This window comes from Oryx dammah, unplaced genomic scaffold (assembly GCF_014754425.2).
Source record: "Oryx dammah isolate SB20612 unplaced genomic scaffold, SCBI_Odam_1.1 HiC_scaffold_29, whole genome shotgun sequence".
Taxonomy (NCBI): Eukaryota; Metazoa; Chordata; class Mammalia; order Artiodactyla; family Bovidae; genus Oryx; species Oryx dammah.
The window spans coordinates 13,052,890-13,068,818 of NW_024070213.1; the positions used below are offsets into that span (position 1 = coordinate 13,052,890).

General features: G+C 49.4%; 2 protein-coding genes across 3 annotated transcripts in view; both read left to right on the forward strand.

Annotated features, from left to right (window-relative positions):
* Positions 1–170: 170 nt before the first annotated feature.
* RHNO1 (RAD9-HUS1-RAD1 interacting nuclear orphan 1) lies at positions 171–9,595 on the forward strand. Its single transcript, XM_040233733.1, has 3 exons — positions 171–268; positions 6,385–6,639; positions 8,355–9,595. Exons 2-3 carry the CDS (start codon positions 6,469–6,471, stop codon positions 8,907–8,909), a joined length of 726 nt encoding a protein of 241 aa, XP_040089667.1. The 5' UTR covers positions 171–268; positions 6,385–6,468; the 3' UTR covers positions 8,910–9,595.
* A 993-nt stretch (positions 9,596–10,588) lies between these two features.
* The window catches only part of TULP3 (TUB like protein 3), a 37,176-nt gene continuing 31,835 nt past the window's right edge, over positions 10,589–15,929 (forward strand). The window contains exon 1 of one of the 2 annotated variants that reach the window (XM_040233721.1): positions 10,589–10,685. In XM_040233721.1, the coding sequence (XP_040089655.1) occupies positions 10,645–10,685 (41 nt within the window). In that variant the 5' untranslated portion in view covers positions 10,589–10,644. The remainder of the gene's footprint in view (positions 10,686–15,929) is intronic. The other variant, XM_040233720.1, reaches the window with a different exon arrangement.

Below are 15,929 nucleotides of genomic sequence, written 5' to 3' on the forward strand. Positions count from 1 at the left end.
TGTTCCGCTGTTTGAAATTGGCGCCGGCGGAGCGTTGCGGTCACGTGACGAGCGTGACCAATCAGCGCCGACTTTGTATCCGCGTTCGGCCTGGACGCCGGCGGCGGGCGGGGCTCCGGGCCGGGAGGGCGGGAGAGGCGGGCGTATCGGCGGCGGCGGCGGCGACGGCAGGTGAGGCGGTGCCGCGGGGCCGGCGAGGTGGGCGGGCGGGCGGATCGTCTGCCTCCGCGGGCAGGCAGGGCGGACCGATCGGCGGCGGGTGAGGCCGGTGAGGCGGGCCGAGCGGCGTGCGGACTGGGTGGCCGGGCCGAGCGGCGGCGGGTGGGGCCGAAGGCTCGTGGGGGGAGGGCGCAGGAGGGCTCCGCGGTGGCGGGACGCGAGGGACCCCGGGGGACAGTAGGGACCCCCGGCCGCCCCGTGCTCTTTCCCCGTCCCCGATTCCTCGCTGCGGGGGTACTGTCCGCCGTCGACTTCCCGGGCAGCGAGCGTCCTGGCCCTCTGAGCAGCCCGAAGGGGGCTGCGACCCCCTCGCTCTGATTCCCTCCTTCTTAAAAATGACCGCGCACGCCGCGGACCTTTGCCTCCGCTTGGAATCTTGGAGCTCTGATCTCCTCCCGCCCCGTCCCTCGCAGTCTTTTCTTTGTAGTTATGGACTTTGTTTTCTTATTTAGCACGTTTTTAGTTGAGCGTCTGCCATGTGCGGGGCGGCTCTGGGATGCAGTGGCGGGGCGAGATGCTGTGGTCTTTCTCCCGAGCTTACAGTCTGTAGGGAGGTAAGAGAGGCTCACACGAGCCCCCCTCGAATTGCGTATTTAAGCAAATGAAGAATTACGGCTGTGAAGTGATAACAGAGCCCAGGGATAACTGAGTATGTAAATAAGGAGATCTTGCCTTAAGTTAGATGAGAAAGGCATTTCTTTCCTTTCTTTCTTTCTTTTTTAAAATATTTATTTATTTGGCTGCACCAGGTCTTAGTTGTAGCCTGGGGCATCTAGTTCCTAACCAGGGATCTCACCCGGGCCCCCTGCATTGGGAGCGCAGTCTCAGCCGCTGGACCTCACCGCCGCCCCACCACCAGCCTCCCCCAGGGAAGTACCCAGAAAGGCATTTCTGATGAACTAAAGCTTGATCTGAGATCTCATGCTTTTATGCAAACAAGGGAAGGAGACACTCCAGGACAACGGAATTGAGGGGGTACAAAGACGCTTACTCCCTGGAAGGAAAGTTATGACCAACCTAGATAGCATATTCAAAAGCAGAGACATTACTCTGCCAACAAAGGTCCGTCTAGTCAAGGCTATCATTTTTCCAGTAGTCATGTATGGATGTGAGAGTTGGACTGCAAGGAGATCCAACCAGTCCATTCTAGAGGAGATCAGTGCTGAGTAGTTCTTTGGAAGGAATGATGCTAAAGCTGAAACTCCAGTACTTTGGCCACCTCATGTGAAGAGTTGACTCATTGGAAAAGACCCTGATGCTGGGAGGGATTGGGGGCAGGAGGAGAAGGGGACGACCGAGGATGAGATGGCTGGATGGCATCACGGACTCGATGGACGTGAGTCTGAGTGAACTCCAGGAGTTGGTGATGGACAGGGAGGCCTGGCATGCTGCGATTCATGGGGTCGCAAAGAGTCGGACAGGAGTGAGCGACTGAACTGAAGGACCACGTGACAGGAGGAAGCAGGGGTAGCACAAAGGCTGAAGAATATATCTGAGGGGTTTGAGCTAAGGGACAAGGGTGGACTGTGGGCGATGATACTGGAACCAGAGCAACAGGGCCTTAGCCATCAGGGAGGAGTTTCCTTCTTGCCCCAAACAAACGTTTCAAACAGGAGGGAGTGGAGATCAGCTTTGCATTTCCAAAACATCCCCCCTGCAGGGGGTGCCAGAGGTTAGGGTAGACCAGTTAGACTACTGCATTACCCCAGGCCATAATTATTGGAACTTGAAGGGTGGTGGAGAGAGGGCGAGAACGATAGGGTAGTAGTGTTGTTTTTCACACAGGAGGAATGCTTTTATCAAATTTTGAGTTGCATCTGACAAGTCTCAAAAATAGATTGCCATTGAAAAAAAATAGATTATCGTTGATTGTGATCCCACATTTAATCCTGAACTATATCACTGAGTCCCACACATCTAAGCTCCACCCCTCCACAAGTATGATTGTCATAGAACATTATGTTAGTTTTAGGTGCACAACATAATGATTTGGTATTTATTATGCATTGCAAAATGATCACAGTAAGTCTGGTTACCACCCGTCACCGTAGTGACAAAAACTTTTTGCCTTGTCATGAGAACTTTTTAAAAAAAATATTTTTATGTATTTGGCTATGCTGGGTCTTAGTCGCATCATGTGGGATCTAGTTTCTTGACCAGGGATTGAACCTGGGCCCCTGCATTGGGAGTGTGGAGTCTTAGTCACTAGACCACCAGGGAAGCCCTGTGATGAAAACTTTTAAGTTTATTTTCCTGGCAGCTTTCAGATTTGAAATACAATACTGACTATAGTGACCGCAGTGTATGTGACATTCTGTGTGTGTGTGCTAAGTCGCTTCAGTGTGTCTGACTCTTACGCAACAGTAGCCCATTGACTGTACTTGAACTGTAGCTCCATGGACTGTAGCCCACTTGTCTCCTCCATCCATGGGATTCTCCAGGCAAGAATACTGGAGTGGGTTGCCATGCCCTCCTCCAGGGGATCTTCCTGACCCAGGGATTGAACCCACATCTCTCTCTTACATTTCCTGCATTGGCAAGCGGGTTCTTTACCACTGGTGCCACCTGGGGAGCCCCATATTTCATCCTACAGTGTATTTATTTTATAACTGGAAGTTTGTACCTCTTGACCTCTGTCATTTGTTTTGCCTGCCCCTCAACTGCCCTCCCCAAGAGAGGAGTATTTTTATTTTAGAAATTTGCCTCTGTTAGTATTTTGAAAAGAACTATTTATTTATTTGGCTGCCCCAGGTCTTAGTTGTGGCATATGGGATCCAGTTCCCCAACCAAGGATGGAACCTGGGCCCCCTGCATTGAATCTTAACTGTTGGACCACCAGGGAAGCCCAGAGAGGGGTATTATTGAAGGATGCTTAAGAGGTAGATTGGAGAGGGCTTGATGTTGGGTTGGATGGTAGAGGGGAAAGGTAAATGTCAGGGTTTTTGGCCACATAGCTGGATGAGTGATGAAACCGTTCCCTGAGCATAGGCTCTGGAAGATGATCACTTTTGTGGAGGGAGTGCAGGGGAAATGAGCATGGATTCAGTTGGAAATGCGTCAAGTTTGAGCTGCATTTGAGACATCTAGTTGCTGTCATGTAGGCAGTGGAATATTTGGGTCCTGAGTGGAGAATTCTAAGCTGAACGTAGAAATACTGGACTCACCTACTTCTAGGTAGTTATAGACATGTCAGCCTGTGATTGCCTGAGAAAAGTGTACAGAGTGAGGCAGGCTCCAAAACCCAGCCAGAGGGCGAGACCCTTGTAGCAAAAGGGACCGGCCTCTAGTTACAGCAGAGAAAGGAGGGTGGGTGCAGATATGCGTCTGCTCTCTGGAAGCTGAGGGTGTTTTCTTTGATGTCTCCTGGGTTCTTTGTGTAGGAGGAAGTAAGGCAGTTGGTTGGGAGAGGAGTTCTAAAGTTTTAAGATGATCTTTGTGGGGAAAATGAGTTGATCAGGACCCAGCAGGACTGCTAAACAGTGTGGTGTCCCCATGAGGCTGGGGACTCTGAGCATGCTGTTGACTGGAGCACTACCCACTGGAAATGTTGCCACCACTGTCGTCTCTCCACTGGGCTCCCATAGGGGCCTTCTGACTTGCTTCTCTGTTCCCTTTGTCCATGCCCCCTCTTCTCAGTGGCTCAGACAGTAAAGCGTCTGCCTGCAGTGCAGGAGACCCCGGTTCAATCCCTGGGTTGGGAAGATCTCCTGGAGAAGGAAATGGCAACCCACTCCAGTATTCTTGCCCGGAAAATCCCATGGACAGAGGAGCTACAGTCCATGGGGTTGCAAAGAGTTGGACATGACTGAGCAACTTCACTTTCACTTTCCTCTTCTCAACCCACCTTTCCTTACAAAGCACCAAGAGCTATTTTGTAAGAGTATAAATCAGATTATGTTCCTTCCCTGTCCTGCAGCGACTTCCTAGGACACTGAAAATAATGCAACCCAGGCCTTGACCTTGCCTTGACCTTGTGTCGTGTGAAGTGGCTTCACTTTCTTCCACTCTCCAGTCTAGCCACGCTGACCCTTACTGCTTCCTGAGCACGTCAGGCACAGTCCCATCTGGCAGTCTTTGCACTTACTATTCTTTCAGTCTGCAGTATTCTTTCTCACATCTTTCTCTTGTCCGCTTGTTCTCGTTTCTGCCTTCAGGTCTTTGCTCAAATATCGCTTTTGAGCTAGGCCTTGCCGGACGACCCTGTCTCAAATAGGCCTAGGTCAGCTCAGCCCCGTATGCCAATTTTACTTTTCTCGCTACCTCTAATCACTCCCCCAACTAGATATAAGCACCACGAGGGCAGGGATTTAATTGTGTAACCTGGTATATATTTCCAGCACCCGTAACAGTGCCCAGAACACAGTCGGCACTCAGTAAATATGTGTTGAATGAATGAATGAGCAAATGGATGTATTTCCTACCTGCACTCTTCCTAAAATGTTAGATTCTGGAGGGTAGAGACTTCATCCTTAGTTTTCTTCACCTGATTCTCTACTGCCTAGTGACACAGATCAGAGTGTGTGGCTTTGTTGTTCACTGAGTGAAGGATCATGGCTGTCTGATGGAACCCGCCAGCTCTGCTGTGTGACTGTCTCTCCTGGATGCCTGGTGGCCCCTCCCATTGCTAGATTTCCTGGACACCGTCTCAGACTTTTCATTACCCGGTGGGACCTGCTGACCCTGCCTCTGCCTCCAGCCTCCCATCTCTACTGACACAGCCTGGGTGTAGGCCCCAGCGGTTCTCAGACAACACAGTAACCTTCTAACTGGTCCCCCTGCTTCCAGGGCACTTGCTCTTGCCTCGGTTGCCTTTAAGATCTGTCTTAAGACAAAAACACACAGAAAAAATTATGGTACCTATGAGACAACTGAACGTGTGAGCACCGGATCTTTACTATCTAAGGAATTTGCACAGACAGACATATGAATGTATATAGATACATGAATACTGTAGTTTATGTAGATACATCTAGTATATAAATAAGTGTATTTAATACACCTAGTATATAAATATGTATAACACCTGTAAGTGAAGTGAAAGTTGCTCAGTTGTGTCTGACTCTTTGCGACTCCATGGACTATACAGTTCATGGAATTCTCCAAGCCAGAATACTGGAGTGGGTAGCCTTTCCCTTCTCCAGAGGATCTTCCCAACCCAGGGTTCGAACTCAGGTCTCCCACATTGCAGACAGATTCTCTAGCAGCTGAGCCACAAGGGAAGTCCGTATAATACCTATCGTTTTCAGATATTTACATGGGTTGTGTTACTAGGAATGACATCATGACTGGGAATATCGTATTTTGAGAAGAATAAATCGGTAGGGGAAATGGCTGGGGTGTGGACGGGTTGTGACTGGTCGTGGGTTTATGGCTGTTGGAGCTGAGTGATGGCCACATAGCAGCTCATAGTGTGAACTTTTTTTTTTTTTCCTGTGTTCAAAATCAGCTGGGGTAAAAGTTGAAAAAAGAAATCCAAGTGTGATGATATCCGTCCTCTTGAGAATCTGCCCTGACTACTTAGGCCAGAGTCCAGACTCAGGTGGTCCAGCTGGCTTTCCGACCTGGCCCTGAGAGCACGTCGAGCCTGTGTTCTTTTGTTGTCTCCTGCCCTGTGTCCAGCTCCATGCGGTCCCTGGGTTTGCCGAGCTCCTTCACGTCTCTGCTTTGTGTGTGCTGCTCCTCAGCCTGGAGCTGCCCCCAACCCCCACCCTCACCCCTCATTCTTTGGCTTTTCCTGCCCTTCTGTACCTAGGTCAGGTGTGACCCTCCCCAGAGAGCCTCCCTGGGGGGAGTGGAGGGAAGCACGGCTCCCATTATTGTAACTGCCTGTCTCCCTCTGCTAGACTCTCAGGTCTTTGAAGACAGGCGCGGGCCGTGTCTGTACAAGTGATTGGCATCCCATACATGATGATGCAATAAGTGGTTATTCATCTTTGAACTCCCAGCAGCAGCATGGTGCTTAGGCCGCGCTCGATAAGTTTTCACTGGGTGGTGTTTGTTGAGTGGGAAGTGCTGTGTGTTGCAGCTGTAGGAAGCTGGGCTAGGTATGCCAGCCCACCCCCTGAGGTAGGGCGGCGAGCTACTAGCAGAAATGGCTGGCAGAGTGTGAGGGGGAGCTGGGGAATCACCGGGTTGTTTTCTCCTGGCATTTGTTTCTTACTGCAGGCATGGGTTGGAAGTGGAGCCTCTCCCCGGACCTGCCGACAGCCAGCATCATGCAGTTGCTATCTGCTCTTCTCTCACCCGTTGATGCCTCCCAGGAAAAAGCGCCGCCAAGCTGCCCAGAAACCCCAGCTGCTATTCCACCAACAACCACTGGAGGGCCCCAAACACCGCTGTCAATCTCCCCAGCCTCCCGTGGTCACCCACACTAGACAGGTGCCCAGCAAGCCTGTGGACCACAGCACCATCACTTCCTGGGTAGGATTCCTGCCTTGATTTCTGCTCTACCATACTTCTCAGAGTGTGTACTCTGCCCCGTGACCAGGGCTGCCTCATGGGCTCAGCGACAAGGAGGCAGTGTTCACTCTCCCGCCGTCCTCAGCCATCTTCTCTGCTGTATCTTTTCTCCTAAGTTCAGGCTGAGGCGTGGGTGGACTGGAATTGGAGTCTTTCCCCACCAGTTCCCCTGAAAGAGTTCAGTATAAAAGTATCCAGAAAAGCCAGGTGAGAAAGCCAGATAAATGGCAGAATGAATGGAAAATGAGATTGTTTCCTGAGCTTCACGTTAGAGGTGGAATTTTTAGCTAAGTAGTCTATTTACTGTTTTGGGTTTTTTTTTTTTTTAAGATTTTTTTTTTTTAATGTAGACCATTTTTAAAGTCTTTATTGAATTTGTTGGAACATTTTTTCTGTTTTATGCTTTGGTTCTTTTTGGCCAGAAGGCCTGTGAGATCTTAACTCCCTAACCAGGGCTGGAATGCACACCTCCTGCATTGGAAATGGAGAGTCCCAACTGATGGACTGCAAGGAAAGTCCCTCTGTTTACTGTTTAATGGACCAAACAGTGAAGAAAAACTCTCAGAAATGGCATGTGTTCTGTCTTGACAGTTTAGAAGCCCCGGGAAGAGAACACAGCTACGGGATATCAGAAAGTGGTGTAGTAGTGGGGAGGGGGGTGGGAGGGGGGTTCATGTTTGGGAACACATGTACACCCGTGGTGGATTCATGTCAATGTATGCCAAAACCAATACAGAATTGTAAAGTAAAAAAAATAAATTATATATATAAAAAAAAGAAAGTTGTATAGCAGAAGAGCCAGACAAAAGCCTGAGCTCTGCCCCAGAGCGCGTAACAGATGTGGTCCAGGAGTGTTGGGGAGAACCGTACCCCTGGCTTCAGGAGTGGGGAGGAAGCATAGATGTTAGAGCGCTGTTGGTGGGAGGAGGCATGAGCACGCGGAGGCGTACGGAGTCCTCACCCTGTGCCAGGCCCTGCTCGCTGCTGTCCATGCCTGATCTTACTCACTGGTCTGCCTTCAGCCCTTTCTTCCTACACTGGGGTCCTCTAGGTGCCGGGCGCTCTGCTAGGTGCTGGGCATCAGTGGTGAAGAAGACAGCTGGGCCCGCCCTTAGAACTGAAAGGGAGATGGTTAAATGTGTTGCAGCCGTAGGGTGTGATGAAGCCAGGGAGGCTGAGTAACTTGCCCAAAGCCCGCATCCCTTCCTATGGTTATCCAGTAAGACAGACAGCTGTTGTTTTCTTGGCCATGCTGAGTATTTGCCGCTACACTTGGGCTTTCTCTAGTTGCAGCCAGCAGCGGCTGTTCTTCATTGTAGCACACGGGCTTCTCACTGCGGTGGCTTCTCTTGTTGTGGAGCACGGCCTCTGGGTGCTCAAACTTCAGCAGTTGTGGCTCTTAGGTTCTAGAGCTGGACTCGGTAGTTGTGGTGCATGGATTTAGTTGCCCTGCAGCATGTGGGATCTTCTCAGACCAGGGATCGAACCCATGTCCCCTGCGTTGGCAGGCAGATTCTTGTTCACTGTGCCACCAGGGAAGTCCCTAGGCAGCTGTTTTAAGTCCATTGCTGTTGTGGGCCCCCATTGGGGATTCTGGTCATCTGATGCAGTTTCCTTAGGTTTGTATCTGGGAGTTAGCATGCTTCACATTTATGTCTTTCTTTTGGAATCCTTAGGTATCACCTCAGTTTGATACAACAGCAGAAAGCTGGTTCCCAGGCAACCGGAAGCATCATCATCGAGACCGTGCAAGGCGTTCAAGTCGAAAATCTACCAGCTCCAGGTTTCCATGTCTAACGTTTGAGACTCCACAGTCTTTTGCCAGTTCAGCCACACCTGGGATCCCGGCAATCAGGGATGGCCCCAGTCAACCAGAAAAGGACATTTCCGGAAGGCCCTTGGTGCCCATGCTCAGCCCCCAGAGCTGCAGGGAGCTGTCGGCACACACATTTCCAGACTTCCCGTGTGCATTCATTCCCCCGGACATCCAGACCCCAGGATCCCCGGGGCAAGGAGAGCCCATTCCCTCTGAACTGAGGGAAAACAGCCTTCCCAGCTGTTCCCTTCACTCGAGCACGCCCAAGAGCCCAGAGCCTGGGCCTGTTCTGGTTAAAGACACCCCAGAGGAGAAGTACGGGATAAAGGTCACGTGGAGGAGGCGACGACACCTGTTCACGTACCTCAGGGAGAGGGGAAAGCTGAACAGAAGCCAGTTCCTCGTGAAAGACTGACTGGTTTCCCAGACATCCGTGGTCTCAAGAAATTGATCACTGGAGTCAAGAGGGAATTGAATTCCCAGATTTGCTTTTTAAAATATCTTGTGTCATAAACAGTTTTTAGTATCGTAAACAGTTGACTTCATATTTTTAGTGTATTAACTGTTTAACAAATTTTAAATATAACTGTTTAGAATGTCTGTAAATAAATGGCTGCAGAGTTTTTAGAGAACCCTGCTTCTGACCTACACTAACGCAGCAATACTGCCTCCCCCTCCCCCCATAAATGGTCATTCTTAATTGTTCCCTTTACCCACTGTCTATTCATTCTTTTAGTCACCTCATTCAAAGTAATTCAGTCCACATGTTTGAGGACCAGCTCAGTGACTGCTTTCTTTTTGACCCGGTACATGGAAAAACTTGGAGCAGACTGTGACTTTTCCTAGTTGAGCTGCTGTCCCTGCAGTGTTGACTCATCTGAGAGGGCAGAGTGAAGAGAGAGCAGCAAGCATGTAATAAATATGGTGAAGGGGGGTTGCTGGGGAGATAAAGGGGACATGATTAAGTTACCTAGGGTTGCTATGTTTTGATCTTTTTTGTTTCCAATTGAAATAACCTGTAAATATTAACTAGGGTGGGGAAATGATTTCTTGTCCTCTTTAAAATGTATGTAAATAAATCTGTAATCTTTTCAAATACTACTTCTTACTGTAATTAATGCAGAGGGACTGTCCAGTCAAGAAAATATCTTACTTTTCCTCCCACCCATACAAGTATCTTCTCATTTAACTCCATTGCCTCAGCCTTCAGAACGTAGTCTGTCAGGTCCAGCCAGAGCAAGACAAGCAGGGATTATTTTCAATGTGGGGATTTGAAGCACAAATAATGAAACGGGTTTAGGGTCACACAGTGAGTGGAGGCTGGCCGGTGGGCACAGACCTCGGCTCTCCTAGCTTGTGCCACATTTTCTGCTTTTTAAAAACTCAAAACGTGGACGCCACACTAGCTTCCGAATCGAACGCCGTAAATTCAACATGCAATGAGTTTTGACAGGATGTTCTGTAGGGACCATAAAGCTGCGAATAAGTTGGGGACAAGATTTACTGGATCCGACAGCGGATCTCATTACGAGATACAGACGTTAGAAGACGGCGGCAGGCAGTCAAGGGCGGGAGATGGAAAAGACCGTCAGGCAAGCGTGCAGGGCAAGTTCGTGGACGTCCTAAAAGTCTGGGCAGGACTAGGGCAGGCAGAAGGCGTCCTGCGGTAGGGGGCGCGGCCGCTCATGGTTGGGAAGGACTGCTGGGTTGGCAAGTGTGGTTCCGGGAATGTCTCGGGATCGGAAGGGCGGCCCCCCAGGAAGCGCCCTGGGTGGTCTCTGAGTACTGACCGCCGCGGGGCTGGCTGCAGGGGAGCGCGGGCAGCCCGGGCGCCCGGCCGCAACTAGGGTGTGGACCTCTGCTCCAACCCAGCGGCGCGTAGCAACCCGCCCTTAGCAACCCTCCAGCGGCGTCGCCGCCCCTAGAAACCCACTCGCGGGGGCGGTGGGAGCGGCGGGCGCGCGGACCAATGGGCGCGGAGCGTCGGGCATGCGTTGGCCAATGGGCGCGGAGCGGCGGGCGCGCGGACCAATGGGCGGTGGTGACAATGCGGGGTGCGGTTGCGGGGCGGGGCGGGGCGGGGCGGCTGCGCCAGGCTGGCCTGGAGCTGCCGCGGGTGTGGAAGCGGTCGGCGCTCGTGGGGCGGTAGGATGGAGTCGTCGCTCCGCCGCCCGGGCCCCCGCGGGGACAGGTCAGGAGCGATGGCGGCGGGCGGAGACCCAAGAGGGCCGTGGAGGTCTGGGCTGGACGCCGAGGGGAGGGGGGGCGCGGCTGGGCCGGAGGGCGCGGGGCCCCCACGCCGAGGGCCAGCTCGTATCCAGTCGCCCCGGGACCCGCGGGGTCGGTCCGGCCTCGTCAGAACGCGTCAGTCAGGGGGTGCTCGGTCTGGGCCGGGGGTGCGGGGTGGCTCCGGGGGCCAGCAGTTGTGGGGGCGGCGGCATCCCGGCCCAGGACGGGCTCTCCGGGCAGTCAGCGCAGGCCTGGCCAGGCGTTTCGGCCGGGGCCCGCTGGCGGACTAGTGGACAGGCGGGGTGGAATCACGGCTTCGCCTGGGCTGGCGCCCGCCTGCTGCCCGGTACCGCCCGGCGTGCGTCCGGAGCCGGGCCGACCCTGCCCTGGGTCAGCAGCTGAAACCACTCAAAAGCTGGTCGCCCGAGAGGCGTTGGCTCCGACAACACCCGTTTTTCTGTTTCATCGGGTTTTATTTACGTGAGAGCAGCGCTCTGTGAAGTTGGTTCACTGCTTTTTGCTTTCTTAAGTCCAGAGAAGAAGAACCGACATTTACAAGTATAAATATGGACGCGCAAGGAGGAGATCCAGTTAAAATTCAGCATCATCCGTTGAATTCGGGTGGTGCTTGCTCTGCCGTGGCTACCCGGTCAATCTTAAGTGAATGGATTTAAGGCAGTAAATTTCCCGGCTATCAGATGTTTGGTGTGACTCATGATTTTGGGGAAAAAGAAATGGACTTTGAGAGACCAAGAGGCAAAACGATTTTTAATTCTTTGGACTGAAGTTTCAAGGGATAATTGTCAAGTTTGTCCCTCTTTGTCTTCCCAGAGAAACCAGCTCTTTAATCTGAAAATTGACTTCGAAGAGGAATGTGTGAGTCACCAAATGTTTCTCCTGCCCTATGTTCTGTCATTGGTTAACTGACTTGTTGCTGAGAGGGGAATGGAATGAAAGCCTCTTGCTTTTTTTGGCTTCATGTTGTATGTTTTGGATGTTTTTGATGAGATACATGGATAGAATTTTTGGTATGACTACTTTTCAGTGTGAGGGATAACATCTGACTTTTTAAAGTTTCATGTGACTCTTTTTTTTTCTTTTTCTTCTTTTGAGTGATGAGACCGTTTCCCCAGAGTTAATTTCAACAAAGTAGAAAAATTATGAGCAAATACGCTGAACATTTTTCCTGTATCTGAACTGTTAGTGGAAACTGGAGATGAAATTTGAAGCAGCAGTCTCAGCTCCTTGGCTGAGCTAGGCGCTTGTGCTGTAGATTCCCCTGGAGATGACAGCAGTGCTTGGCCAGCGCTGGAACCTGAGCCTCCCTGGCTTTGCGTTCCTGATACAGGATTGAAGATATGGTGGGAGAGGCTGCTCCGTGTGATGTGACCTGGTGACCCAGAGCTGACTACGGAAGTCCTAGTCTCTGGTTTGTCCATATGCCATGGTTTTTCTTCAGAAATGCAGCCAGTAGTGGTGGCTGGGGGTTATGTCTGGGCCAGGCTTGTTATCCTCTTTCACGTTCTCTCTTTTTCAGGTGTTTCGTCGGATGAGCTAATTGTTGGTAAACAGACTTACCCAGTGCTTGAATATGCTTAGATTAACTAATGCAAGATTACAGTGTATCTGGGCATTATCAAGAGCTATAGTAAAAGCCTACTGACTGACATCCCTCATGCATGTATTTCTCCAAATATGAAGACTTCATAGAGACCTAGGAAAGCAAGAATAACCCCTGTAATACATTTCCTTTCCAAGCAAAGAGACTCAGACTTTCTTTGGAATAATTTTCATGTCCAGCTTCTCTTACTCTTTCCTGTGGAAACTGTGCTGTTTCCCCTGCCTTTGTGCCCACTGAAAGAAAAAGTTAACATCTCTTCTTACCAAGAGGGAAAGTGTGCTTGAGTTGCTCAGAGGAAGAGTGGAAGCTGCCTTCCTTCTCCGTGTTAGAGGATTTGAGAACTGGATATGTGTGTGTGTGTTTCTCAGTCACGTCCAACTCTTTGCGACCCCATGGATTGCAGCACACCAGGCTCCTCTGTCCATGGGATTTCCCAGGCAAGAATACTGGAGTGGGTCGCCATTCCCTTCTCCAGGGGATCTCCCTCACCCAGGGATTGAACCTGGGTCTGAGGCCTGGAAGGGGCCTTGACAATTCCCTTAGGTATGTTGAGTACAGTTAACAGTGAAATTGCTAACGCTTCTTTCAAACTGAGACTTCTGTGGTCTGCTTTCCTATGTTTCCTCTGAGCCAGTTCCTTAGGAAGATGCTCCGTTCCTTAGGAAGATGCTTTAAGTCTCTGCTGCCTCGCCAGACGTTCTTGTGGTTAGTAAGGCCTACAGCATTGTCCTGGCCTGGTTAGAGCTTGACTCCACTGATGCTTGAGAAGAGACACCCTGTCCACATGCTGGTGGATATGCTGTCTTTATTAACTCTTAGTACTTGTCATGAGTCTTGATAATGAGGATTGTCATTGCTGACCATTTGCCTTAGGACTGCTGTGACAGCACTCATGGTTAGCAGGAAGGATCTCTGGAATAAAGGGATTGTATCATAGGGGGCCACTGGGACCTCTGGGAGACCCCTGTTCTGAAGGTGATGAGAGTAGTGCCCTAGTGTTTATCAGGGGGTCCTTTCTGCTTTACCACCAGGCACTGAGGTGGGGCAAGTGCTGGAGGCTCCCACTGGCTTCCTGAGCTCCAGTCCCAGCTTCCTCACTGCCTCTCAGTGCCACCTGGAGCCCCTCAGTTACTTGTCTGGCTTCAGTTTTCTCCTCTGGAATAACAGGGTTTCTTTGGATTCCCTTAATGATTTATACCAAATTAATAAAATAACATTTCAATAACAAATTTCAAAAGGTACAAAACTACACTCGCTGAAAAGTAAGTCTTCTTGTTGTCTCTGATGTCACTCAGTTTGCTCATTGGTAGGTTTCTTAGGGGGATCTTCTAAAGATTTTCTGTATATTAAATAATCTCATCTCTTCCTTTCCTGTTCTTTATTTATGTATTTATTTTTGTAAACAAGTGAGTATGTCAGAATTTTCACGTTGCTTGTCACAGTGCTGATTTCCGTGATTGTGATTTGATAGAACTCAGCTGAGGCACAGGAATGTTAGCTCTTAACAAATATCCAGGGATCATTCTGTGACCCATACACTGAAAAATACCATCTTGAATTTAGGGCATGTTGGATTTTTTTTTTCTGCTACTTAAATTTTCTTTTTTTCTAATTTTTGGTTGAACCATGCAGAATATGGGATCTTAGTTCCCTGACCAGTGATTGAACCCATGCCCCCTTAGTTGAAAGCACCGTCTTAACCACTGGACCACCAAGGAAGTCCCTCATTTACTATTCTTAAAATGTGATGATTTTAGTTTTAGGGTGGGATACGATAGTCTAATTTTCTTAAAAAATTTCTAGTCTTTCCTATTATGTTGTTTTCCTCTATTTCTTTGCATTGATTGCTAAGGAAGGCTTTCTTATCTCTTCTTGCTATTCTTTGGAACTCTGCATTCAAATAGGAATATCTTTACTTTTCTCCTTTGCTTTTCGCTCCTCTTCTTTTCACAGCTATTTGTAAGGCCTCCCCAGACAGCCATTTTGCTTTTTTGCATTTCTTTTCCATGGGGATGGTTTTGATCCCTGTCTCCTGTACAGTGTCACGAACCTCCATCCATAGTTCATCAGGCACTCTGTATATCAGATCTAGTCCCTTAAATCTATTTCTCACTTCCACTGTATAGTCATAAGGGATTTGATTTAGGTCATACCTGAATGGTCTAGTGGTTTTCCCTACTTTCTTCAGTTTAAATCTGAATTTGGCAATAAGGAGTTCATGATCTAAGCCACAGTCAGCTCCCGGTCTTGTTTTTGCTGACTGTGTAGAGCTTCTCCATCTTTGGCTGCAAAGAATAAAATCAGTGTGATTTTGGTGTTGACCATCTGGTGATGTCCATGTGTGGAGTCTTCTCTTGTGTTGTTGGAAGAGGGTGTTTGCTATGACCAGTGCATTCTCTTGGCAAAACTATTAGCCTTTGCCCTGCTTCATTCCGTATTCTAAGGCCAAATTTGCCTGTTACTCCAGGTGTTTCTTGACTTCCTACTTTTGCATTCCAGTCGCCTATAATGAAAAGGACATCTTTTTTGGGTGTTAGTTCTAAAAGATCTTGTAGGTCTTCATAGAACCGTTCAACTTGAGCTTCTTCAGTGTTACTGGTTGGGGCATAGGCTTGGATCACCATGATATTGAGTGGTTTGCCTTGGAAACCAACAGAGATCATTCTGTCGTTTTTGAGATCGCATCCAAGTACTGCATTTCAGACTCTCTTGTTGACCATGATGGCTACTCCATTACTTCTAAGGGATTTCTGCCCACAGTAGTAGATATAATGGTCATCTGATTTAAATTCACCCATTCCAGTCCATTTTAGTTTGCTGATTCCTAGAATGTCTACGTTCACTCTTGCCATCTCCTGTTTGACCACTTCCAATTTGCCTTGATTCATGGACCTAACATCCCAGGTTCCTATGCAATATTGCTCTTTACAGCATTGGACCTTGCTTCTATTACCAGTCACATCCACAACTGGGTATTGTTTCTGCTTTGGCTCCTTCCCTTCATTCTTTCTGGAGTTATTTCTCCACTGATCTCCTGTAGCATATTGCGCACCTCCCAACCTGGGGAGTTCCTCTTTCAGTATCCTATCATTTTGCCTTTTCATACTGTTCATGGGGTTCTCAAGGCAAGAATACTGAAGTGGTTTGCCATTCCCTTCTCCAGTGGGCCATATTCTGTCAGACCTCTCCCTCATGACCCACCCGTCTTGGGTGGCCCCACACGGCATTGCTTAGTTTCATTGAAGGGAACATTTCATGCAAAGATGGGCTCAATAAAGGACAAAAATGGTATGGACCTAACAGAAGCAGAAGATATTAAGAAGAGATGGCAAAAATACACAGAAGAACTGTACAAAAAAGATCTTCACGACCCAGATAATCACGATGGTATGATCATTCACCTAGAGCCAGGCATCCTGGAATGTGAAGTCAAGTGGGCCTTAGGAAGCATCACTACGAACAAAGCTAGTGGAGGTGATGGAATTCCAGTTGAGCTATTTCAAATCCTGAAAGATGATGCTGTTCAAGTGCTGCACTTAATATGTCAGCAAATTTGGAAAACTCAGCAGTGGCCACAGGACTGGA

Bases quoted from the DNA above. Each gene is read 5' to 3' on its own strand.
- RHNO1 (XM_040233733.1), top strand. From the start codon at position 6,469: ATGCCTCCCAGGAAAAAGCGCCGCCAAGCTGCCCAGAAACCCCAGCTG. The intron at 6,640-8,354 runs GTAGGATTCCTG...TGGAATCCTTAG, and splicing joins ACAGCACCATCACTTCCTGG to GTATCACCTCAGTTTGATAC.